This window comes from Mizuhopecten yessoensis, unplaced genomic scaffold, assembly GCF_002113885.1.
Source record: "Mizuhopecten yessoensis strain PY_sf001 unplaced genomic scaffold, ASM211388v2 scaffold2329, whole genome shotgun sequence".
Classification (NCBI taxonomy): Eukaryota; Metazoa; Mollusca; class Bivalvia; order Pectinida; family Pectinidae; genus Mizuhopecten; species Mizuhopecten yessoensis.
Window position 1 is genome coordinate 1,704,991 of NW_018404492.1, and position 27,725 is coordinate 1,732,715.

At 37.0% G+C, this 27,725-nt stretch overlaps 1 protein-coding gene across 3 annotated transcripts in view; it reads right to left on the reverse strand.

The window, feature by feature from the left end:
- Nucleotides 1–26,794, reverse strand: part of LOC110445593 (semaphorin-1A-like) — a 42,002-nt gene extending 15,208 nt beyond the window's left edge. For 2 of the 3 annotated variants that reach the window (XM_021490272.1, XM_021490270.1), the window contains exons 1-4: nt 20,563–21,181; nt 6,473–6,575; nt 5,458–5,506; nt 5,138–5,200 (exon numbers count right to left, since the gene is read on the reverse strand). In XM_021490272.1, coding sequence (XP_021345947.1) covers nt 5,138–5,200; nt 5,458–5,506; nt 6,473–6,575; nt 20,563–20,662 — 315 coding nt within the window. In that variant the 5' untranslated portion in view covers nt 20,663–21,181. Of the gene's footprint in view, nt 1–5,137; nt 5,201–5,457; nt 5,507–6,472; nt 6,576–20,562; nt 21,182–26,688 lie in introns of those variants that run through there. The other variant, XM_021490271.1, reaches the window with a different exon arrangement.
- Between the last annotated feature and the right edge of the window lie 931 nt (nt 26,795–27,725).

Genomic DNA, 27,725 nt, shown 5'->3' on the forward strand with positions numbered 1-27,725 from the left:
CTCCATAATTTCTCCGATGTAAAACATTTTAGGAATACATATAAAGTGTCTGATATCAGAATCTGAATCTTCTGAATGCTCCGATTATTTTGTTTATCATGTTTTTTTCACAGCGTGTGTTCGGTGACACACTAAGAACACAATGGATAGGAAAAACACATAAATTTCCATGATGTTTTAGGATTCATATGAACCTCACCAGCGCAACAATTATGAGAGATATAATGTGTCTCTGTAGGGCCCATTAAAAAGGGGTAATTTTTCAACCTTGTCAGGTCTATCTATGGTTGACAGCCTTGTATTCCCACCATCATATTACCGCACATAGTACTCACTGAGTCAGGCACACACATAGTACTTGACTATGTAAACCAAACACAATATAAATCAAGTTTCTGTCTTCAATTAAAAACCAATATATAAAATTTTACTATATATATTTACAAGATTTATAGAAAGCCATACTATTTCAAATGACTTGACATTTCCTTTTTCTATATTACATTGTACTTATAAGCCAGCGCTGACTACTGCCTTGGTTGATGTAGCTGAGATTGGTGTATTGAGGTACACACACACATGAGCAGACCCTGACAGGCCGTAAAAAAACCCTGAGATAGATACCAGGCAACAGAAACAATAGACCTGGCAGACGTCACAGCCTGGTCTAACTACATCAAGCCATTGTTCCTCTGACAGTTAATGTATACATTTCCCTGGTCTGGTCTTCATTCTGAGGGCGAGATGATCAGAGGAGCGAGCTTGAAAACCCAAGATTTGATAAAGAGAGAAGGGGGAGGGGGACCACAACTTCTGCCCGAGACCGAATCGTGATCAAACAGGCGGAACTTTAGACATGGTCCAAGAAGAAAAGTGTACTTTTTGAAAAACATGCATAGCCAGCATGGTGGCTGTTTTAAATCATAATATCACACTTAAAGTTTGTACCTTTAAAGCAATAAACGCATTGTTTATACAAGAAAATCTGATTCACAAAAAAAAAAGACTTCAGAAATATCAAGCTGCAGACTTATGTATCAAATCTCAAATTAAAAGTTTGTTGTTTGCATGGTTTGAAAATATTGTTTAATTACCAGCTGCGTAAAAGGGGGGCGAAGTCTGGTCTGTCAGAAACTGACACTTCATATAAAACTAGTAAATAAAATTCCAAGTCTACAAAAACACAATTGTCCTACATGTCAGGCATGCAATGAAAGGGCGGGGAAATTTACGGGGACTATGGAAAAGCATGCATGACAGCCATTTGTAGCAAGATCGCTGTACGTTATATAGAAAATGTAGGTTGCCCTGAGATGGTTAATCAGGCTGGCACATGATTGAACATAGGAGTGGAGACATTAGAGTCCTAATATAATCACCAGAACGGTACTATTAGACAGGCGGCCATGACAGTACTGTCACTGGTACACTTCGGTCGGAGTGTAATACACCAGACAGATTATAGCACACTACTTTACTCTGGTACAATACTCCCTTCTGTAGCACTATTAGGTACTTGCCTGTGTTTTTATGTAACTCCTGACCCCTCTCATACCTTCTATAATTCTGTCCTTTTTATTTCACAGTATTGATCCTGTGTATGATGCTTTTTGCATTATATTGTGCTAAATAATGATTGCACTCACTCAATTTTCTGTAAATTGTTTTCTATAGTGGATGAGTGTGGCAGTTTACTAATGCACTAATCACGTTAAATTTAAATTTGAGTGCACTAAAATAAGGATGTTAGCAGTAATGATGTCATCATTGTCCTTTCCCTCCTAGGTGGATTTTTTCAGCGTTCTTTTCTAATATCTGATTTCGCCTTCCATTCGTCCCCATGTACGATTCCTCCCCCCCCCATGTCTTCTTGCAGTCTAGTTATCTCCCCTGTTTGCTGTGTGATAGCTGGCGCGCACACACAAACAAGTGGGTCTCCTGCATCTGGAGCCCTCATTAAAATCTTCAGATAAGAACATTATCTGATAGCACTACTAAGTAAACTCTAAGAAGACAGATAACTCTAGTCTACGGCCACTTGAACGATCTGTTTTAAAGATGTCTGTCAGTTTCTGATTGAACTTCGACAGTTGTACTGATAGTGGCATCATGAAAGCGTAAACATAAACACTGACCTGATCTGTGCTGTGTAACTCAACAAAGTCCTTTTTGTACAGTGTTACGAACTTTTTTTAAAATGTCATTTTGGAAATTGGTGCATATTAAAAAAAGAAGTTAAATTCAAATTGTGAAGCCAGCTATGCAAGCCCCGCCTCAGATAAATTATGCGGCATACTGCATTAAAACATAAGGCGATTTTGTAATGCGTAGTACGTATTGAATAGAACGGCGCGAGCTCACGACAACAAGGGCTGTGTTCCCTGTGATTGTCCAGATAAAAGTACTGTTATAGATTGAGCTTTGTACCTAACAAACAGACCACCCTGATTAGTCTCACCTTCTCATTATCATCGAATCAATGACCCAGTTGATCAGGTGTTATTTACCTCAATTTTTTTTTCTCAATTTGTTTTTACTAAACAAACATCTTTATAGATATCCCCAGATCAGCTATTTCTGTATGATTGAACTAACAATAACTACATTAATTTGTCAGATACAATCATATTTAAGTCATTTTTTTTCACACTAAAAACATCAACGATATTGTGATCAGAGTGAACCACCCAGTGCATGTTGTCTATTCCGTGGTTTATTACAAGTCATTGTCACAACAACAATTGACCCAGCTATTTAGCGGTTAACCTGCCATTATCGGACCATTTTTTGCTGTTCGTGTAGGCTGGTGTAGTGAGGAGTTCTCTGAGCCACTGCAGCTGTATATTAACTATACAGGAAGAGCTACACTCAGTGAACATACCTGGTACAATGGCCAGCGTTTATTTCTGATTTTTAATGGCGCGCTCTGAAACAGGAGCCTGTGTGCTGACTTTTGAAGTGTGTATGTACAAAGTGATTACCGGGATATTGAGCTCATTACGATGCTTTTGATCAAGTCACGGGTTCTGCTCCCCTCCAACAATGAGATGCTCTAATTGGAGATTACCATCATCAACATCCGAACATCTAGGAAACCCCTTACATTCACACAAATTCATGACTCGTAACACCTTTATACTCGCAGGTTCCTTTCACATTGATTCTCATTACGTTTTCACCTGTACTCCATAAACCTTTAACTATTGGTCGTATTGTACAGCCGCGGCAATATAACACGGGACCCTTGATACAGATTACTGGTCAAAGGATCCATGTCCCATTGACGCTGTGTTCAATAAAAACAGCTAAGGAATGTCACCATTACTACAAGGGATTGGGTCAATACCATGTTCCGTCTCTCTGCACCACCAGCATCATTAATTTCTATGTTTAAATTGAGCCGAACTGTACATTAATGCATAACGAACGTTTGCGTTAGGAAGGATTGAAATACCAATTTTGTCAACCAGCGGCAGAAAATTAGCCTGCCATCACTTTCAGTTATACCATTTCCAATGGGTTTGATAATAAAGTGAGGCCTATCCTGCGAACACTCTATTAATGCTGATCATCAACACCGGGTTGTCCCTACTACCAGATTCCCATATTACTTTGATGATGTTTTCTACATCAGCAGGTCTGGTCGAGTCAATACGGAAATTGGTTTGCACGTCAGATCTTTTATATTGAAAATGGCAGCAATTCCTTCAAACCGAGCTCTGGATACTACTATCACAAGGTTTGATTATCAAACCTGGTCAATGATGAGTTTGTACACCAATGAACTCTGTAAATAAATGGCCTCCGGTATTTGTTTAGAAGTACGTCTGTGTCCTATTAACAATCTGATTGATCTGATGGTTCGTTTCACCTGCTGACAATTAGCCCAAGACTTTAATAATCAATTGTTTTATTGGTTATTGGTTTGTTTGTGGTCAGTTGATTGGCAGCTGACCATTTGCCAGACAGTGTCAACACCTCGACTACTAAACCAACAGAGAGGGTGCCAAGTATTAGCAGTCTTCGTGTACATCACTATTTAGCTGTATCACCAAGCACTAGGGCCCTCGATCTCGTAGTCTTTGTGTACATCACTACCTAGCCGTATCACCAAGCACTAGGGCCCTTGATCTCATAGTCTTCATGTACATCACTACCTAGCCGTATCACCAAGCACTAGGGCCCTCGATCTCATAGTCTTCATGTACATCACTACCTAGCTTCAAATATCTGTATGCCATGATGATGATGATGAAAATGAGAAATTAATGTTTTCAAGTCTCGTAAAAGCTGACAATATATTTTATTGGTTCCTCTGGAGTAGAGATTTCCCCTAATTATGGGTGATGGTGCCACGGAATTAGCAGCGATTGAGTTACAGAAAAGACAATTAGCGTTTAGGTTTGGTACCTGGGCCAAATCCCTGTCACCTGGGCTAACAAAAGGCAGGTCTCGGCACAGGTGCTTGTCATAAGTGTCTGGTTACAATATAAAACCGACCACAGTAAAACAATCAGGCCAGCGTTCAGCAGTTTAGGGATTGTTGTAATCAGTGTGCATGTCTTCTGGTCATTAATCCAGACTTCAGTGATCAATGCTCACCTGTAGAGGTAATAGATACCCAAGAGTACGAAATGCCAAGTCTTGTGACCTAGTCTTTATGGGTCAGACTGACAGGTCTGCTACCCTGTACACCCCTCACAAGCCGGGCTTCAATGTACCAGGCAGGCTTCTATGTACTAGGCAGTCACTGTCTGGCTATAGTCATAAAGTGGGCATTTTCTGTGGAGGTTGGTTCAGTTGTGAGAGGTTGTTGGTTGAGATTTTGGGTACTGACATATTATGGCGAGGTGGGGAGATGAGGTAAACAGTCGTGTGGGAGGGTACATGTGTCCATGAATCACACAAGCGCTCAGACTGAATGTGAAAATATGGCACAAACACAAACTGAGTCAAATCCGAGACAGTTATCACAGAACGCACCTAACGACCTAACCCAAACAATAACCTGCTGTTTCCCAATGTCACTTTCTGGCATAGATATGGGACTATCTTCCTAACATGTGCCAGTTGTGTGGGAATCACACTCTCGCTGGAGCACCCCAGACAGGAAAAAGGAAAGCTACAATTTACGTACCTCTGATTTTTGTTTCATTTTGCAGACGTTCATGTCAAATGATCTAGGCAGCCATTCAATTCTCTGTAATAAAATAACAGATATTTTCTTGTCATAGCTGTCTCAACACAAGTCCTAACACTTGTGAAAACCTCCACTTATATCAACAGGTTCCAATGTCACTGAAGTTATCTTACATTTGAAGACTTTATTAATGAATTTGGGACTTTAACAAGTCTTATATCTTGAAAATATCAAACCATAATTATGTTTTTTTCTTTCCTTTTCTCTTAATGTTCAATTTCATTTTGATAACATATGTATGTAATTTGATAACGTACCTCTAAACTCTCCTCTAAATTGACCATGCTGATATTGTGCAACGTATTCCTGTAAATCACAAACAAAATAATTAATAGAAAATGTAACAGCAATTATTTAAACATTTAAACCATTACATAACAAATTCAATTACAGAGCGAAGTTGGCAACCACTGATGGCAATCACCGATTAGGTGTGGACCATTGAGGTAAAATGAAAGTAAAAGCGTGACAAATTATTCGAAGCAATTTGTGACCATATCCTAATCACAGGCTTATTGGAGGCTTGTTGGCACATTGTGTGTAATCTGTATACAAACAGGCTGTAGTTGACCTTATCATGGTCGACAAGACCAGTCAGGTTTGTATTGGGAAGAAAACCCTCCTTCAAATTCGGGTCTAATGGAGGTTGAAGGCTAGATGTGTACCTCCCAAATCTCCTTATCAACACGAACCCAGGCTGTGTGACCCAATGATCCCTCAAACAAACATGTCAGGCTAAGACTGGCACACTTGTTTTTAACTTACGCACTTGAAAAAAAAGGGTTGACCTTTTAATGGTTAGCGAAAATTTCCCCGAACTTTGTCTTATCACCTGTAGGTTTGAATTTACTGTATCTTATAAACAGTCTCTTGTGTTACTCCTGATGAGCCCAGTGTCTGACAAGGCCAGATAAGGCAGGGTAAGGAGCAACGTAAGGGGACCCGCACTAAAGGAAACACAGAAACTCTCCCTCACATCGACTGAGATGTCCTCAGTTGTAGGAGTTTTCCAAGGCACATCTGAATTGTCATATCAGCTTGCTTCAACAATATACAGCCTTTACACGACCTCCAAATGCCAGGGGTCAATATACACACAAAAACATTCAAATATAGAATGGCAAGTATTTTGACATTTCTAAATGTTAAACAATGCTCTGAACACCTGATGTAAAGAAATATAATATGTGGTAAAAAACCCATTATCTCCCTAATCCCAGCAAATGTTTTGAATTCTAATAGCTTCCTACATTGAATTTTTCGAATCCTTACCTTGCTCCAACTAGCATTGACATTGACTCTCTATCAGTATACAGAAGTTTGAAGAAGTCTGAGTGGGTACTGACACCGGAGTAAGATTGTCTGCCTTGCACATCTGTAAAATACAAGAAACATCATAAATTAATAAGGGGTGGTAATTCACAACCAGGAAAAGATAACTCATTATATTGAGAGACGATACATCAAAAATATAACTCATCAAATACATTCATCCTAAAAGGTAACGCATTATAATACTATCTTACCAGACAGATCGAGCATAAAAAACATTATTTATTAATTTTAAATTGGTTTACAGTGTTGAAAGAAGGCCAACACTATCTATTCCATGTTAATGTTTTACGGTTGTTTGAAAGCATCTCAGTTTGCAAATAGTATACTGCAATGTTTTATCCTGAATCTGTCTGAATAATTGATAAAGGATTGGATGTTAGGAAGAAGGTGAGATGAAGCATCAGCTCCCTAGGGACAGCTAATTACGACATTTCATCCTCTGTCAATGATGTGTACTCTGTGACCGATATCCCTGTGCAGACCAGGTATGCATATCATTAAGGCTGGGAGAACCACAACTTCAAAACTTCAAGATACATCAACAATAACTGTCAGACATTGTGATTGATGTACAAAACCGTGACCTTCGGACTGTTGACACACCAGTAGGAGATGTTCCCTAATTATAATCTGGAGACTAAATCAGCGGCATTTCTTTCTCTCCCGTCTTTGCGAGAAAAACATTTCTTCATCTAAATCCTTTTATTTTCAATGTCAAATACTGGTCCAACACTCGAGGAATGGTGTACTTGGGTTGTTGGAATAAGTATTATAATTACCTCACATCTTTCTAACTTTAAATTTGTTCACCTTTTATAGACTTTACATAACATTAATTAACGATGGATAGTATTCATACTTAAAAACATATATGTAAATACACCTCCACAGTCGTAAATTGTTAACTTGTCTTTCAAGGTGAAGGGTTTCAAACGTAACTAAGTAATAGATAGAATATCAAATAGGTGACCATCCTGTAAATACTTTCCCAGTGGTTTTAAAGCTGAGCTGTCAGCAGGTTAAGATTACTGCGTTGTATGGAATACTACACTGAATCTCTTACGTCTTATATTTATATCAACACCACATTGCCCTCCACACACTCCCCGAAGTGACAGTTCTCACATTACAGACTTCTCCACTAGGGACACCATTAGCATATTTCAAAATGTTGTAAGGGGTGTCAAAAGTTTAACAATCCTTATGTAAAACGTTAGTATACTTTATAGAATAGGCAAATTTGAATTGTCTGTGGAAGTTACTACACAAGACCAGTACAGAACCACCTTACCTGGCTTATATTTAGAAAATAGAACACATGTGTTGTTCTTCAACTCTTTAATTGTAAAATTTGTCAGAGAGAAGATATAATTTGCGGTAATATCAAACGAAATTTAGAAGGACCAGACACCATAAGCACAAGACAGACCCTCTAGTTAGGGAGCCCTTAACATTCATCTGTATGTCAGACATCTCTCCGTTTTTTATGACCTTTGACCTGAATTGGCACACTGCCAGGTCAGAATGTTTCTTCTTTACCTTGCAGAGCTAGCATTAGTGAGAGTAAAGGACCTGGGTCCTAGTTACCCTTCTGTATCACTGCCAATGAGGCAGGCAGGAGCTACTGAATAATTCATATTGCTTGTTTAATAGAACTAACACGCATAAAATCAACTTTGAAAACTTCATTCAAAACAGATGTGAAGATTTTTGTTCATTTGAATAATTTGAAAAGGTAGGGGTTTGAAATTAAATGGAGAGTTTTAATAAATGCTGGGAAAGTCACCCTATAAAACAAAATTATAGAATCCCTACAGAATAGATACCATTCTAATGGAAATGTTTCATATTTCCAGGTCTATTCCGCACGGAGTCTGAAAAAACCTGATCCCATATACTCACGAGGCACATAATTGAAATAAACACACACGAATATATTAAAAGTTACACTTAGCCATATTTTCAATCATTCTTTCATAAATGAAAACTTTGGCATAGAATATCTAAATCTTCTTGATTACATATAAAACCTTTATTTAAGATGACGATTATTGATAGATAGAACTAAATTAATTTCGTTGAATACCCAGTACCCTGTTTATCTAAACAGCCTAGCCATGTTGATCTCTGATGGGTAACATATGTTATCAGTTTATCTGGTAATCATACCAGTATATGTTGACGTCAATATCTCCGAGTCTAGTAGCGATATACTAAAACAGGGTCTACGCCCATCTGATAAAGGTCTAATTGAAGGATATTTAAAAAGCATCTTGATATTCTTATCGATTTGTTTTGTGTTATATAAAGCAGTCGTATCGATATCTGTCCACAAGACTCTCAACCTACAGTTAAACACAGAAAATCTAATACTATACTCCGTATTTGGTCTAGTTTACAAATTAATCAGATTGTGAAACATCATGTATTGTTTGAATTAATTTAATATGTAATTAATAAAAATTTAATATGGTGATGAACATATTATAATAGCTGACTGCTGCCGAGTACAAAGCGACGTGGCGGGTGGGGGTAGCTTGTGTGTCAGGATCAGGTTAAAACTTGGCGGGCCACTTCAAAGTATCAAATAAATGCCCCATGTGTAATTGTCTGTCGTATGTAGGACAACTCAATCTACATTTGATAATAACGAGTCATGCTACATAAAAAGTTTGATGACTTCAATGAAAATATGACAGTGTTCGGCTGTAGAGCGAACTAGGACTAATCTGACGACTTATCTCGTTTCGTTATCGCTGACCCTGTCTGAAAATATGATGGTAGTATTGTATGGTTCTGTATATAAATATATGGGAACTCCATGGCCATTGGAAATAGGATACACACTGTCACATTTAATACAATATAAAAACTTGTTCATATTTACAATCGTAGATTTATTTTTCCTCCTGATACCCATCTGCCCATACAAAAGTGTGTATGGAGATTTGGCAGGGATCCGACCACTGTGAATGAGTGACGTGGGATATACAAGGCAACTTTGATACTCTGCCAAACGGTTACGACATCACAAATGTGTCACCAAATTTCGTAACAAGACAACATGTATAGTACAAAAAATGCTTCGCCAAATGTCGTAATAAGACGACACCTCGTAATACAAAAAAAAGAAGATCTCTAACTCTATCCATCACTTTTACACACAGGCCTACACTTGACTCGACCACAAATCAACATGTATTTTTTCACAGTTGACGTCATCGCTATCTGTCAGTGTACTGACTTGGTAATTAGGTAGCTTAACAGATATGTACACTTAAAACTTCATCCTAGTTTTTATTTCTTAGAATTTTTTTTTTTTTTAAATTCTTTTCAGGTAAGGTGGTCAATAAATAATGTTAGTTTTTTTTCCCAGGGCAGTAACTTGTAGGAATCCATCATACTTCCCCACAAGTATTCTTAGTAACTATGGTATTACCTAAATGTGACCGTACAAACTGTAGGTGTTAGTCTTAGAACCTCGTGACCAGTAACTGTAGGTGTTGTAATACAGATTAGGACGAATGACGACTAGTAAAGGTTAAGCCACGTTACAATGATTTCCATGTCAGACACCAAACAACAGCAGTATTTAACACTAAATATTTTGTTCTGATGAATACACTTCTCAACCTATCTAAATCATTCCAGCTTTACCGTGTACTCTCAATTGTATGACAAACACGACATCACCCAGACATAATCCCGGCCCTAAAATAGTCACCGAAAAATACATGAAGAGTATAGAAGAATACATGCCATTCCAGTTTCGAATAGGAAAACACATGGCAAATATTGACAAAAACTCTACTTAATATTTGTTTATTGAGGTCAAACTCTATATCTGTGACGTCAGAAGCACCCGTACCAACCTTAAGTAAATACTCCAAATCCAAAATTTAACGTCCAATCATTTTTTCCCATTTATCGATATTTACTTTTTATTTTTTTTGTTTCGTATTTGCATGTTTGCCACCGCCAAATTGAACTGTTAGTATGATAAAGCAAAAGAAGTAGTCACAAACGACAGACCTTTAATAACTGTATACTTTAATAATCCTAGACTTCTTAAGGCTTATCCTGATGTAGTCATAGGTTCTGCCATTCAAACATTTCCATAACCTAACAGATTTGTTTAATGTTTGAAGGCCGCTAAATCTCTTGTCAACTTTCCAATGCAATTAAGTATTGTTTTTTAAAACTCGGTTCTCGGTAATAATGGGGCTTAATTCATGATTAACAAATGATCAACGCTTTAATCGTCATGCTGGCTTATGCAGTATTTGGATCAGAATTTAATATTGGAAAACACTTCTAAGACTGCTTATCCTTTAGGGACAGATTAGCAGAAATGTAGAGAACAACTGTTCTCCCCCGGGTAAACGAACGTTAAAAGCATATGCTCCTCAAGGTTTTACATCGTTAATCCTTTTTACGTATGCAGGATGTTGTTCGGACACGAAAACTCAATCTGACGCACAGCAAAACAGTAAACACAATTTATACAGAACCAATTTATGCCAAATATCAAACCAATCTAATATTGTAATAACAGCTTCCTGGCAAATCTCCATTCTTCTTGGCAAGAAGCAACACCTATTGGATCTAAGTCCTAACCCATGGGTCTTTCCTTGCATGGTATATGAGCGTCTATACGGGTCCCTCTACCTTTAGGTGATCCCTATCTCGTAAACGTTTTAACTGTTGTTGGTGTCGTCCACACCCAGCAGCACCTGATGCCTATCTCTGCAAGTCAATCAGTCATATTTTTGCAGACAACCATTTAACAATTAAGATTATTGGTCAGGTAGAATGGGATAGAACTAGACGTGGGTCAAACACACTGACCATCCAGGTTTAGACAAGTGTCTGAGAAACTGAATGGGCAACACTTGTACAGCCCACTGAGCGTCTTTGTATCGCACTTTGATGTCAGATAAAACACACATGATGTACTTTTAACCCCGTCACTGGCTACACCGAAAGTCAAGAGGCTAAATTATGTGTAAGGTGGTCGCTACGGTCAACCATCTTTGTTTTACAAGACATAAATCAGCTGTAGTACAGCAATACAACTGATTTGGAGCAAGAATGATTCAACAGGAAATATATTAATCCACTTTTGTTATTTCTGTTTTGCAATATCAACCAAGTCCTTGAATCAAATATTTTTCTTAATTCTGATTACATGTGCAGGTGTGGAGTGACAGGTGAAATTCATTCAGAATCTTCAAAGATCTTGAATGTTGCTTAGGTATTTGTATTTGGCATGCATCCCTTCCCAGCATTCAGCAAAAACTTGGCCGTTGGACATTTTCACATACAGATTTTGCATGCCTACACACTTTGTATGTGCAAGTATTCATGGCCTGGAGCCCTACGTAGATCTATCTTACCTTAAACAAAAGTGTTTGCATATTTTAAAATGTAAATGTCAGCCATCATCTGTTATGTTGTCGCCACAAAGTCCAAGTTCAAAATCAAGTGAATATCAAATCAAAGAAAATTTCAATAGAAAAATAGAGAGGTAAATTAAAGGTTTTGTGTGGAGAATGTATGCCCATCAGTCATAAAACAATTACAACAAGGGTCTCTATCACGTTGAGGGCTTGTTAGACTTCTAGGCCACCTCATCACACCAGGCATTGATTCGGGGAGATATTGAAATGCCATACACAATCGTGAGGAGATCTTGTTCTAAGGGCAAAATCATGATGCAGTATAGTGTAGGCAGTCCGCAATTAAACCCCACATCAAAGGGAGGAGATAGGGGATACACAGGGGTAACAGTGAGGATGTTATCGGTCTACTTCCAGGGGGATGATCCTTAAATCATCCCCTATACTATCCCGTCACACCTTTACAATGACTCATGACCTTATAAGCTCTCAGCTGTCTAGCGTTTTTTCTTTAAATTAAAAAATGTTTAAAATTCAATTTGGTTTGGTTTGTTATTAACAGCTATGGTCACTTATATAATTAGGACAAGCCAGGCAAACAAAATCTAAAATAGTATATTTGTATTAATTTGAAATCCTTTTGGTTTTCCATGATTATATTTTTACTGTCCACTAGATCTTCCTATGTGACCATGTGGTCGTGACTTACATAACATTGCTATGGGCAGACTGTTATCTTGTAAGACATTGCAGGTTTGTTTTGTTGTGTACTATACAACAAAACAATCTGTCCAAGGTCTACGTCAACAGACAAAACTCTCTTAATTCAGAAATGAAAATGTCAAGCAAATGACATTATCAGATGACCTTAAGGCAGTGGGTTGGTCAGCTAAATGTTATTTTATGGGTCAATTTATAGATGTAAGGGCCAGACTCTGCCCCAGGTGTTGTGTGCACATGTAATGTTGTGTGATCTCTGCCAGCAGGTCATCAGGGCTTCATTTGTACTACACGTGTACAACAGGTTAATTCATTGTGCTCGTCAAGTGGGACCATTGATAATTGATGACTTAAGTACACCACAGTAAACCCCATCTCTTTGAAAAATACCAAAATAACCATTTATATGTATCATCCCAGTTCACAGTAAACTGCATATATTGAATAATTGTCACCTGACCTCAACACAAAATAAGTGTGTTTTATTATTAATGAGGTGACTTTCTCTTCTTGGTCATTGCACCCTGCATAAAGTTAAAAGGGATATTATCTGAATGCTTAGCCACTGATGACTATGAATATGTGTACAGTGTTAGGTTATAGGAAGGTGACTATAAACCACATAGAAAGCAGATTTATGTTTTACATCGGTATAATTTGTCCCGATTGTTTGCTCCACTGGATAAGCACTCATGATTGGTGTAACAAACCTTGTAAAAACTTGATACACCTGTACCAGTGCTATCTGATAAGACTGCGGAGGCTGGAGGGCAGGAATTACATTAACCTGCATCAAGCACTTGTTGGCATCTTGTACAGATCCTTCCACCTTACAGCGGCTAGGAGTGATTACAGAACATTAATGATCTCCCCTCCTATAATCATCATCAGATGTCTAAAGCACTACTGTTTCGACTCCAGGTACCAGTCGTCGGTTTGCCTTATTTACGCCTTAGATCGTTCAACTCAGATTGGTTCAATTCATCATTATATCTCTACATTAACCAGAAGTTTGCGATTTTTATCTTTGCCGTTTGGAGGCAAAGATAACGCATTCAAATTTCCATTTAATATCACCATGATTTAAGAGTCTGTAATACCGAGTAGAAGTACTGGATAGAAGGAGGGGATCATGTTTGGAGGCCGATATGACACCACATCTATTACAGGTGGTTTGTGAAGAAAACTTATCATTATTTTGCCTATCTCACTACACAGGAAGTTGTTCCTTGATTTTTCGACACAGAAAGCTTCTCTGGGGGTAAATGAGAACAAACTTGTGTATCACCCGATGCTTGAATAGACAGGACCCCCTAGCCAAGTCCAGCTCTATACTATCAGGACCTGCTAATTCTCCACCCTAGTGATAAATCAGATTTAATTCTGCCGGACTGTGTTAAATGATGATTGCCCTTCAGATTAAGGTCAATAACTAGTGGCACACTTGTTTGAAGTCGAAGTATACCAAACTTATCAATAAGAGATAAAGGCTTTATACTGCCACTACAAAATCGACATCATACTCAAACATGTTGGCAGTCAGCTATATTCTTCCAGCAAAGCAATACTCTTAACACAACTTTTTAATTCTGACCATGCCCTTGAAGGAAAATTTCATTATGTAAAGCCAGATTGTTCAGCACCCCTGTTAAATGAATCCATCCCTGGAGAATTGCTTTTGAAATCAATTTACCAGTGAATCGGAAAGCTTTCCCTAGATGAAATCTGTCCTAGTGGACAGGAGCGAGTTAAATTTTTCCCAAGTGTGGTCCTGTTTTTAGCTTCATTATAAGCAATATGTGGAATTGTATTTGACTGTGGGAAGTGTACTGTGGATGTAATGTCTGTCCTGTCAAATCTGTGTTTCCACAGCTCTCAAAATAAAAACAGGTTTTCAATAGCCAGCCATGCTCTCTTTTCTGACCTTCGTTCTAGGGATTTGGGGGTTTATCGGAGAGCTGGGTTTTATGGTAATTTTACCCAGTACACCAGATTAGAGGACTACAAAGGAAAGGTATCATCCCTCTCTGGTCTGCCAAACCACTGACTGCCAAATTCAAGGTCATACAAGGTCAAACTGTAGAAATTTCTTCACATTTGATGAATTACAGCAATTGTTCGTCTAGCATTATTCTACAAAACACTTATATCTTCATAAGGAGACAGAAAATGTTTAGTCAAGAATCACACAAACTACAAGTAAATGGCTTGGTTGATTTGCCTTATCATGACATGTGTTGACACATTAAGTCCACTGTATTGTACTGTCTGCTTGGGTTGGTGAGTGACAATGGTAGCGTTGGTAGTAGGTTTTGTATGTCTTGTGATAGACACAGCAAATCGAATGCCTGAAGGAATCGCACAAATCTATTTCGTAATCTATGTTTTTTTCAAAGTGGATTAAATCTCACGCCTGAACTGATACAAAGTAGTTAGATAAGTACGAAAACTAAATATTTTCACAGGCATCAAACAGAAATAATGTAAAAGAATTGTCCAAATGAGCTAAGGCATTGTGGTTGCGGGGATATCGGCAATCGAAACCTAACCACAAGCGTAAACAGCTCCTGTGTCTCGAGGAAATGTTTATAAATACCTGGTCAAGTCTGACTTTGATATTACAAGGAGACTCTAAGTGTGAAGTGTAGGAAATCCGGCCACATTAATTAGGTACTTCTATAAGGAGCCTCGTACCACAAATCATCTAATCCAACTTCCTGTTACGTAGCTTGTCAAAAATTCTCAAGTAGTGGGAAACTTTTGAATGGTGGTTTTCAAACTATTGCCTTGTTAAAAAACGCTGCCAAGATTACAAAATAATTCTATTTAAGGGAAGTAAAGACTGATTCTTATAATCGCTACACCTACTTGTATACTTACAGCATAACCATCAACGTCAGCTATTTAAAATACGAAATAATTTAACACTTGATCAATCATTTCCTAAAATAAATCTGTTTTTTAATAATACAAAATTTTCTGGTGATTTATCATCAGAATTAAAACGAGAAATGTTTAAAGCAGAAAAGGAAACAGATCAATATCAGTCATCCTTTTTTTTTTAGAAACATAAGTTTTGATCCCAAAATAGATAAGTGTTTTTTTAGAATTATCCGATGTTTGCTTCCGTGATGGTGTTTAAATAGACTGAACACTACCATATCTCCTGTCGGGAGAAGCACAGTCTCATCATTAAGTATTCAGTCAATTACGGAAGCCCCAGTGATGCATGTTTTCTGTGTAGAATATTGATAACAGTCACAATCATTAGATCACCCGGGATTTTACCCATGGTCATGTTTTATGGCCGGTGAAGCCCCACACATTTGAATATTTTGTACGATTTGTTGTGGGACAGACATTTTGTTTTCAATGGTATGTTCATTTAACTCTGTATACCCTGTACTATAGGTCTTTGATGTAACCTCATACATTATTCATTTACATCAACTAAATGTATAATTTTACAACCAAATGTTTATTCGCTGGCAATAAAGGTGACATGATAGCTAGATAGGACAATTGATTTGAGCTATTTTGTGTGCGTGAAAACTACTGCTAGCAAGTTTTTGTAAATGAAATAGAACAATTGATCTGGGGGATTTTCTGGGACTGTTTAAAGGTGAGCAGTTTTTCCTAAGGGTTGGTGTAGCCTGATACAGTTTTTACTTGTAAAACATGGCATATAAAAACTATCATTGTGTACACATCAGGGTTACATACTGACATTTACTTGGAATCAGAATAACGGACGTTGACATTTGTTACGTTCACAAACGCTGTAAAATGTGCATAAACTGCAAAACATATAAACAAAGGGAACACTATAGATTACCATACTGAACAGGTATATGTAGATCTAACCTTGACCATCGGAGTCACTTACATATATAAATATAAAATGTATATGAAAATCAGTCGTCAAACAAAACAGGACCCAGACCTCTAGAAATAAATGTTGGTTATATTTCTGTCTGTACAATAGGGGGGCTTAAAGGAACCTGTAACAGGACTTGTACGTGAATCGTGTGACACGTCTTTTTATTGATGTATATAAGTCATAGTAGCCGTCACCTGCCACATAGCTTATAGATGTTTTTCACAATGTTAATTTTCTATGAGTTGAGGTAAGCTGGTACATCGGTCATTAAGTCTGATGTATGGAGCACTTCAAGTTACCTGTACAACACAGTGCACTACCGAGAATAAAGATTTCATTATTCACCCAATTATTTATTGAGTCATTTAAAATTAAATTAAATTAAATCCATATTCATTTTAAGGACAATACATTCAGTAATAAAGTATAAATCATAAACAACTGATATTTGATAAATATTTAAAAAACAAAATTATATTGTTGTTATAGTGATTATGGAATTTTATGAAATCGGAACACCTACCATTAGGATGGGATGATCCCTTAAAACTATTTAACAGATGGTATTACAAGACGGACCAAAAATCAAGCTTTAATGTAGCAAAGCGATTGTGATATTCATACAAACACACAGCTGTGTACATGTGGTGTAAGCAATACAGATCAAATTATGATCATTTGTACTATCAGTTAATTTGAATCAAGTATATTTATTTGTTTGTATACCTGCATTAATTTAACATTTTGAAACATTAATTTAACATTCTAATTCAAAATTGTCTATTATATGAAATAAATTTCATATTTTTAATAAAACAAAATCTTCTGTACCTTAAATATATTGGCTTAGATTTCATATAAATATGAACAGCAATTCATATTTTTATTCAGGCTTGGATTTACTCATTTCTGATAATGTTGAGAAATACACCGCTTACATAAATGTCAGCATGGTCATAGAAGTGTTAATGTGAACACAGAAGGGTGAATTATCAGCCTCATCACACAGGTAAATATGCTGGAACCTGTTACATGTGACACCTCTGTACAAGTTAATGAGCTACCAGCAGGTGTCACCAAAGCTATTGTTTTCTCACCTGTTTGTTTGACCCGTTGATTTTGTCGCCCAGACCTGTTAGCTGACCATTGTATCTGGCCAGAAGTGTCTGACCAATTTTTACCTGTTAGCTCATTACCTTTTACTACCTCGTACTGCTCACCCACCTGAGAGACAGTTCACAGATCAAAGGTTATGAAAATCTGTAATTTTAATTATCATTCATATACACCTTTGCTCCAATTTATAAAATTGACTATAATCAAAGTATCACAATACTTACTAATATCAGAAGATCTATTTACCTCAAAAAAGGGTTACTTAATTTCAATTTTTCTTTTACTTTCTTGAAATATTGTAAGAAATTAAGATAAAATGTATACATTTTTACTGCAGACACTGTAGTTTATGAGCCCCTAATGTTTTGTGATAGGAGACCCAAACCACTGGTTTAGTATATTGCTTTGTTGTCAGACAGGACCTGTGGTGCCAAATCCAGTCCCGCTTCATTTACCCTTCAGACCCTTTCAGTCAGTTTTATAGGGATAGGATGGGGCCAATATAACCTGCCAAGCTGGAGTAAAGGGGCTGGAGCCCAGATAATAATCGACAGCCACATGTATCTGTTATATATGTGTGTGTACTTGTCAGGAAACTAATGTTTTTTAATTATACCAACTAACCCCTCCAACTATGTTTTATCATATAGTCTTCCGTGGTTTATCATTTCTACACACACAAGTTATGGTAGAGCTGGTCATGTTACCAGTTATGACAGTACAGTAATATGGTACACATGCTCCAGTATTTCTGACTAAGTGTACACTGGGTCCATTATCTGGTGATAAACGTCCAGGTGCAGGCAAATACTGACAGGTACACAGATATACCCACATCTTATCAGGTAGCCAAGGTGTCACAACTGACCACAGTCAATTCAACAGGTGAGCCAGCAGGTCAAGGGATGGGTCAGTGAAATGATAAGTGACCACAAGACAGACTCATCCCAGTCTATGGTGAATGAACTGAATAAATCTGGTTTAAGCTTGACCTTAAACACATTGATTTGTAAATGTCCTGGGACATAAAAATTGGTTCTCCCTGACCTCAGCATCCCTGACCTGAATATTGATCCTGCCTCTACTGCAAATCATGTTTAACTACAGAAACCCTAATAACACTGGGAATTATTCACTTGTGAAAAAGCCCCAATATCCATTTACAGAGCTTTCAGACAAATGACATGTGAATATTTTATGGGATAATTTATGATTATTTTGACAGGTTTGTGAGTGTTTACAAATCTGTGTAGGACTCACTCCTCCCCAGTGAGGGAGTATCCGAGTCCCAGATGTGAGGGCCTTTGATTGCGATACCAGCTTTACATGTGAGACAGAACACTGTACAGCTGTATCACACTGCAGCCCTTTAATATTCTACAGTATACAGCTATCTGTAGCCTCCCACTATCTCACCAACAGGATACAAACTTATTTTTAAAATAGAATAATTATTAAATTTCTATCTTCTCAATTATTGTCATCACTTCCTGATTTGATAAAAATATGGTTAATTTGGAAAACCGTTGAAAATTTAATGCAAATTTTATGTTTGTAGATAAAAATGGTTATATATATAATTGAAGAAAAATTTATCTTATAGGGAGTGTTTACAATGACAAGTATCTGACCTCTATTTTGTTGTTTATGCATATTTTTCATGTAAATTTCCCATCCCAGAAAGACGGTTGTGACGACATGTGATTTCGTAAGGTTAGACCCTCCATAAAGTGTAGCATCAAGTTACTAAAAACCTACCAACAAAACTACAAGTAGACTTATTCCTTTTTTTTGACTTTATGTGCCCCCCTTGGTAAACACATCACGCGTCTCTGCCTCGGTTCAGTGGTTTTGCCGCGCTGTAAGATTTCCCCCGTATTGGATGGGAAGTGTCAGCAGACCCCAAGTTGGAGGATTAGATGTTTGTGGCAGGCCTATTTGACAGGTAATACAGAGACGGGTATAGAGTGACGGCTCTGTAACCAACACTCCTACCCTGATCCACAAACCCATTATGTCCACCCCAACAACTCCTTTGTATCAAATCGCCCTCCCCCCTCTATTTAAATTCAAGTTGTTTTGTTACTCTGTATTAGAATGATATGAATAAATGAATTTCAATATGAAATGTTGAGCTTATATTTTTGTGCCACTACAGATTTTCCCAAAAAACAACCCAATGGGGGACTGAAAAGCAGCGTGATTGATTTCAATAAAAATATCCCCTCTGTGTTGTAGAGTTATTTATTTGTGCCTGTATACATGTCAAAAACTGAAGTGATCTCTAAGCATCACATGGACATTGTGGAGCAGTGTATTTATACCCACAGCTTCAGGTAATCACAATAAAAACCCAGACTTTCACAGGTATGCAATCGATGTACCTGTGGGATTCCCCCCCCAGTAAATATAATCAAGGCCAGGTAAGCGTTACCTGTGCTATATTACCTGTCACTGGACCATCCCTAACTCTGACCTAGGTTGTATAACACTGTTGACCATTAAGAAATCAGGCCCAGTGGAGGGTTTACCTACCTGACTAAGTCAACACATTTAGCCAGTCTTAGTGGTGGTCAAACCCTGCCATTACTATATATACACAAAACCAGATTAATTTCTGGCATGAGTCCGTGTCAACCAAACACACACTTATGTGTAGAAATGATGGAACATTCAAACATTTCATAAAACTAGAATTGATATATGAACATGTATATAAAATATTTAATAAAAAAAATCCAATATGTAATTATATTCTACAGATAATTTGAATTTAGAGGTAAGTTGGTTTATTTGTTAATACACAATATGATTAATAATTGAATCAAACTGAAGAGAAATTTGGAAACAAAAAAAAAGAAGAAACTTGAGACAGAATTATGATAGAGCAAGAGTGAAATATTTATATTTACCTTTGATTTGCCATATCTTCAATGCTTCAAAATCTCTGTGCCAATCCTGAGCCATAGTGATGTGTACCATCAGCAGTAACAGAACCGGTAGTAAGTCCATGGTGCAGGTGTGCTATCAATCCAGGTAATTAGTGTATCCTAGGTAAGAATAGATACAGGTAACTATCAGATTCACTTCAACAGACCTTAAATTCACCTGCTTACACGTTTGTCTGTTAATTAATCCTCCGGAAAGTGTTGTTATTATTACTTCATTAAATCTTATGACCTGATTTTGTCCCTACACATCATTTGGAGTCTTGCCAAATGTTCACCTGGGTCTTTAAGATAGACAACACACAAGTTACTCAGGTAAGAATCCTAGAGCTCCTGTGTAAGTTTACAGGTATATGTATCCTAATGGTGAGATGGAATCACATGTGCTCGCTGTACATAGTGAGGGTATGTTCACTATAAATCCAGGCTCACACACACAAGTAACAATCTAGCACAGGTACAATCACTAGTGTATACAATATCCACAATAACCAGGTAGGATACTACTATTTCCACAACGCTAGCTTTACTAAACAGCATGTGCTGTTGTTTTCATTACTCTGCTTGTGCTGTAGTAAACCTGTCCCTACACATTGCAGCTTAGGGGGCGGGGCCTAGAAGTGCTCGCAGCTGATTGGTCGTTGGACGTGTCAGTTACCACACTGATTGCCAGGCACAGCCTAAGGTACATAGGGACCGAGTGTTGTTACTACAGGTCGAAATTACCTGATAATTACAAAACACTGGATCAAACAAGATAAAGAAACTCATTACATAGAAATTACCTGGATAATTAACAGATATGGAGTAAATTTAATATCATTATTATTTTTAATTTTAGCTCTTGTTTTCATTCCCAACTATCTTAGTGAGCACACCTCACTGTTTACAGGAGCTTGGTAAGTTTGCAGGGGGTAGAACCAATAATGTTTTAGTACAGGAACTATGTACATAGTGTGTCTTAGTGACCAGGTCTTCAGGACATTATATTCACCAGGCAATAGAGGTGCTACCTAAACAAAACATTTTGAAATCTAGTCAATGAACTGCATTACTTGACAATATTAAAGCAGAACTTAAATTAAACATATAAGTTATATAACTTTATAATTGAACAGTTTTAAATACATTATCTTATGGTGGATGTGCTGATTGTAGACAAGAAGTAGTGATTTTATATGATTTTTTTGTAAGTACATGTTATGTACATAGGAGATACCTGATAGCCAGCAGGTGTTGTTAACCTTGATTATAAGGTGTCACAGTAATACCTCCAGGTTCCATTTATAGGTTTACATGAGCCTTGATCAGATACACAACCAATGTGGGGGTCTAACCATACCGGATCAATAATAACAGATAAAATACCCGAAACACTTCCTAAACAAATAAAAAACAACGTAGAAATAAGAAATAGTAATCCTCGTTAAGAATTAGGTCCCCCAGGAAGAAATGCTGAAGTTTCCCCCTATCAACACAGTAGCAAACCCACTCTACCATGGTGCATTTGTATATTTTCATATATAGAGTCCTCACTAATTGCTAATTAGCATCACCTAAATTTTGCCATGTCATTCTACTATATTTCAAATTTTTGACAGATAATTTTTATTTAGATTTTCAATGATTGCAAAAATTATATTGAGTTTTTATTTTATTTTAGTTGTTATGCTAACTTAAACGCAATGATCGTAGGATAATAAATAAAAATGAAATTAAAATGAATTGGGCGTATTTCTTTAAGCAAAATGTAATGTTATTAACAAACTTTGCATAAATGTTAGATCATGTATAATATGAAAGAAAATCACACATAAACATTTGAATGCATGATTGGCTAATAGCATAAAATTAAGGTTCATAAAAATTAGTTTGTAGACATGAAGTTTGTATGAATCATCCATTTTTGATTGGTACCACGCACAATCAACTGCACTTAGATATAGTGACATAACTTAAATACGAAGTTGCCTGATAAAGATAACCTAATCAATCTTGAATTTTACTATTGAATAAATATGAACCTTTGATATTGACATATTGTGTACAATACAAGCAACTCTCATTTTCTCTTTCATTGGCTATATACATACTGAAAACCTTTACAAATTACAATGTATCAGAGTCCTGATGTCAAGAAATGTACCTACCGTATACCTGTGTCATACAAATGTTTACATATTTTTCTGGGCCAAACAATGTATCTATATGTGTCTGATTGTCATACAATGTATGAGCCTATATATCATACAATGTATCCCTATATATCATACAATGTATGACTATATATCATACAATGTATGACTCTATATATCATACAATGTATGACTCTATATATCATACAATGTATGACTCTATATATCATACAATGTATGACTCTATATATCATACAATGTATCCCTATATTTCATACAATGTATGAGCCTATATATCATACAATGTATCCCGATATATCATACAATGTATCTTTTTCTTCCTCTATTATATATCTTTTTTCTTCCTCTATTATATGTCTTTTTCTTTCTTATAAGATATGTAACTACACCTGCATCATATAATGTATCTTCATGTCGTACAACATCTGTCCGAGTGTCAATGTATCTTGATCTATTTCAGGATCATACAATCAAGTAACATCCGTTCCTTAGTCATACAATGTATTTTTTATCTATTATTGGATCATAAAATGTATTTATATAATTTCCTTGGTTATAGAACTTATTTATAGATGTCCGTTTTTTGTTTTGTTTAAATGTTGTGGCAATTTAAAACAGCGAGGAGCTGGTATCTCTCGGGACAACCATACATATCGTACCTGAAATGTTAAGTGCAGCCATGCAACCCAAAGTTGTGATCAGCTGATTTTCACGTCTTACGGAACCTAATGCATGACTCACTATGTATATTCACTATTGACGCAAATAGTAACGCATACACTATGATAAACATACGTTTTACTACGATACACTTGTATAACTACGGTAAATGTGGCGAGGTTTTGAAGGTTACGACAACATGACCCACTGAATTTATATAACAGGTACTCAACGTCTTTGTGTATTCTTCATCCTCATCACATGATGCACATTTTCTGATAGTTACAAATGTTAATCCCAATAAATTCATTCAATATCTTGTGCAATCATGGTTTGAAAGAAAATACAGCACTTTATTTGTTTTCTATCACAGTTGCGAGCAATTTACCGTTGTGTAAACATACCTTATCGCTGCAGCCTATCTGGCTACCCTGACAAACGCATGTGTATCCTGTCCTTACTTTTACAACTAATTTTACCTGTGTAAACGTGATGTGATTTCATTCTAAGTAGTATAAATCCCCTTGCAATAAGTTCAAGGCCGTTTCTGCATACTGCCAAGCTCAGTCCACCCGAGAATTATCAGAATTTCAATGAGTCATACCGAATTTAAAATTAGTCTGTTTGCCTACTTGCATTTTCATTGGATAAAGGGTTTGAAAGTCTGAGAAACTCTAAACTTTACAAACTTTGGTCTAAACTCTCAAACAAACACTCGATCAACCTTTTTCCTGTCTATAGAATTCAAATAAAATAGCTGCTAATATGATTTCTATGTTGTTATACACACTGTGATCTCTGTCTATGCCTCAGACAATATTAGTTAAAATGATAAAATCCTAACAGAATTATGTTTGAAGTTACGATTCAAACAGCATGCACAAAGCTATAGAGTGAGGGATATTTGCATTACATGTTTGGGCATATTTGCTTTGCACTGGAAAAAATTTGAATAAACACACACTTGTCTTTTTTCTTAATAAAACAAGTGAAGTTTTCTGTACTTTTAATTTGCAGAATGTGAGCTTGTGCAAGAATATTCGGAGATAAATAGAAGTTTTCTTGGTTGAGCACTCAAATCAAGTATGAATTCCACTACTAAAATTTACAGTATCATTCCTCAGTATCTTTATATCCCTTAATCACAAATGGAACTACCCAGTTTTCCTGCTAGGTTGCTTATAGCAAAAAAAGTGCTACAAAAATTGCTTTGGGTATCTTTGCATATTGTTTCATTGCACAAACGCAACTTACTTAAACAAAGGGTCGTAACTCTTCAAATAGTGACGCTGTGGGGAAAGAGACCCTATGTTAGTAATTTGAGTTAGTACAGTACTTCCATACAAAATTCGGAAATTGTAGGTGATCGAGCATAGGAGACATGCCAAGGACATTGTGACACAAGGACTGACCGAGTGCAAACCTATTGTCCCCTCCGGGACTTGTGATGGAAATTACAATACATCCTTACGATATACATGCTCGAAGACAAGTCATTGTAAAGTTATAAATAACCACTACTCATCACCATTTTCCCCTTGAAGTTGGATCACACAACTGTATATATATATATTAGTATGAGTTATGATCTGGATATTACAGAGTACGATACATTCCTTGTCAAGTCAGCAGTTTCCCAACGAAACCTTTAACGTTTAATAATAATGTCTAGTTTGATGATAAGTGTACAATGCAGCTTTGGTTGGAATCTTATGACAAGCTTGACTTGAATGTATACATTCACACAAACCAGATGCACCATCATTAGTTCTTCACATTTCTGCACAGTTTAGCGGGGTTTTCTTTTCTCTTTTTGCATTTACATGAATTCATTTTTTGGAATGGAGTCAAACTACAACTTACCTCTCCAAACAAGCACCTATCATGATGTAGGTACACCATTGATAGTATATAACAATACAGAGTACACCTATCCACAAACTGGCTTGTTTACTGTTGTCATGGAAACCCTGGGAACTTATGTAAGAGAATTGGCGTAATTCTCGTAATCACCACATCTGCACTGACGGGTTGGAGAGTTTCGAAACACGGTTCAGACGGATCTTTGGCGCACAGTCGCACATAACAATACAACACTAATAAACATCACTCGCATGCAATACACACGCAAGGAAACGCAGTCAATGGGTGCGCTCCTATCTAAGGGGAGCTCTATGAAGGTGAGTTTAAGGGCTGAGTTTTATCGGACCCAGGAAGTGTTGTGCTCCATGTATCCTGGAACAAACATTTTCTTGTTTCTAGTCCCTCCTCCTCTCCATCCTCTATATTTCCCTCAATTATCGTGCTCTATCTATTGTATGTTTCTTCACCTTTCCAGGTTCTCCATTCCTCTCTCTATTTCCCCTCTGCCTCTCATTCTTCTCTCCTTCTCTTAATTTCCCCTGTCTATTTCTCCTAACCTCCCTACCATTTCTACCCTAACTTGTTATCCTCCATTTTTACTTCAAACTTTCTTCCTGCTAATTTCACCTTCAAAGTCTCACTTTTACTGTCTAGTAACACTTCTTCCCCCTCCCATATTCCCCTCCATAATTCCATTCCCTTCCATTACCAGAGTACTTTTTAAAATTCAAAACCCCTACCTTTTTATCCCCCAATTTCCTTCCTTACCTATTCTTCCCCTTTAATATTAAACTCATTTTTCTAATGAAGAATGAATCCCTCCCATCCCCCCTGTAATATCACGACAGCCATATCCTCTGTAATATCATGACAGCCATATCCTCTGCCGGGGATGCTGGTTAACTAATTACATAATGACTAATCCATGTCAGTGCTAATTCTCTTTAACAAATAACAATAAGCTGCGAGTAGTTGTGCTAAATGCGTCTCCTGCCCCACGTTAAGTTAGCGGAACAGTACCTGGAGAGGATAGTCCCTTGATGAACTCATGCAAAACTACATGCTCTCCCAAAATCTTTTATAACGCATCGTATAACTAAATAAATCGTTGAAAAATAAAGTATACATACACCAATTCTAAAAGTTTACGCCAGAGTGTTTTCTGCTTTGGGTAACATGAATAATGATGCTGTTTGTCCTTACTCAGTGTGCTTGACCAGGTGAGTTGACAAGAGTTCACACCTGTACACACACAGGTAAAACTGACCTCATCACCATATCCGGAGCTCTCACGCTACCTGCACACACCTGTGCCCTTACCAACTGTGCCCCACATCATAACTGCATGTACACTAATTAATCATAATCACCTGCATGCATGCACTGACAACTAAATGAACAAACGACTTACCGACAGGTCTTCCGATTCAGTTCTCTGCCACAAAGTATAAAAGTTTTGCTGCGTATATAAAGCCGCAGTCAGGCCATCAGTATAAACATTGTAGTAAAGTTGATAGTAAACATTAAGGGGAGCAGGAACCAATCAGAAGAGAGCTTGGTTTGCTAAGGTCCCGTGATCCAACACTGTGACACTTGAAGCTGGGACCAGATAAAATGGAATCATGCCGCGGCAAGTTGTTTGGCAGTAACCTGTGATAGGGTCCCACATTCACCTGGCTGTGTTCCGCGGCCGCTGTCCAGCTGACAAGGGGACACAATATCTGACCCTGGGCTACCTGTGGCTCGCCTATTCAGACCGTTCAGTGTCCGAGACTTTTTACCCAATTAAAATGTCCATTGTGGAGAGTGTCAGGCTGACAGTATGTGAAGTGGAGGTCTGGATTTGCTGTGTAATACTTACACATCAATTTAAAATAGAACTAAGACTTTAGGTCATTTAAAACATATTTCATCCTTTATTAAAACGCAGTTTCTTAGAATTAAAAACGAACTGTTATCACATCAAATCGAAAAAAAATTGTTTACATCAAACAAGAATGTAAAAATGTCATGTTCCAGTACTTACTTCTTAAATTCAATGATGTAAAAAATCCATCTTTTAATAGGAAATTTGATTCTAATTATGATTCAAATTGCAGCAATTAAAAATAACATGAAAAGTCAAACATTTACATGAAAAGTTCGTGTGATGTATATTTGCTGTGTAATATCTACAGGTACTTGAATTTCAAAATGATAGCAACGTTTTATTTTTTTGGGGGTAATTAGCTAATTGGCTACTTGAGGGCATACATCTAGAGCACCCAGACACAGGTAATTACTCTATGTGTCCTGATTTAGGTTCTTTCATTAGATAACATTACACCTGTACAATGTTTCACAGTTTCAAAGGAAGCGTCCGTAACTGAGGAGTAAAACACGAGTCTGTTTGATGCTTATAATGGTGGAGCAACATTTTGACTAAGAAAAAAAGCTGAAAGTGTTCAT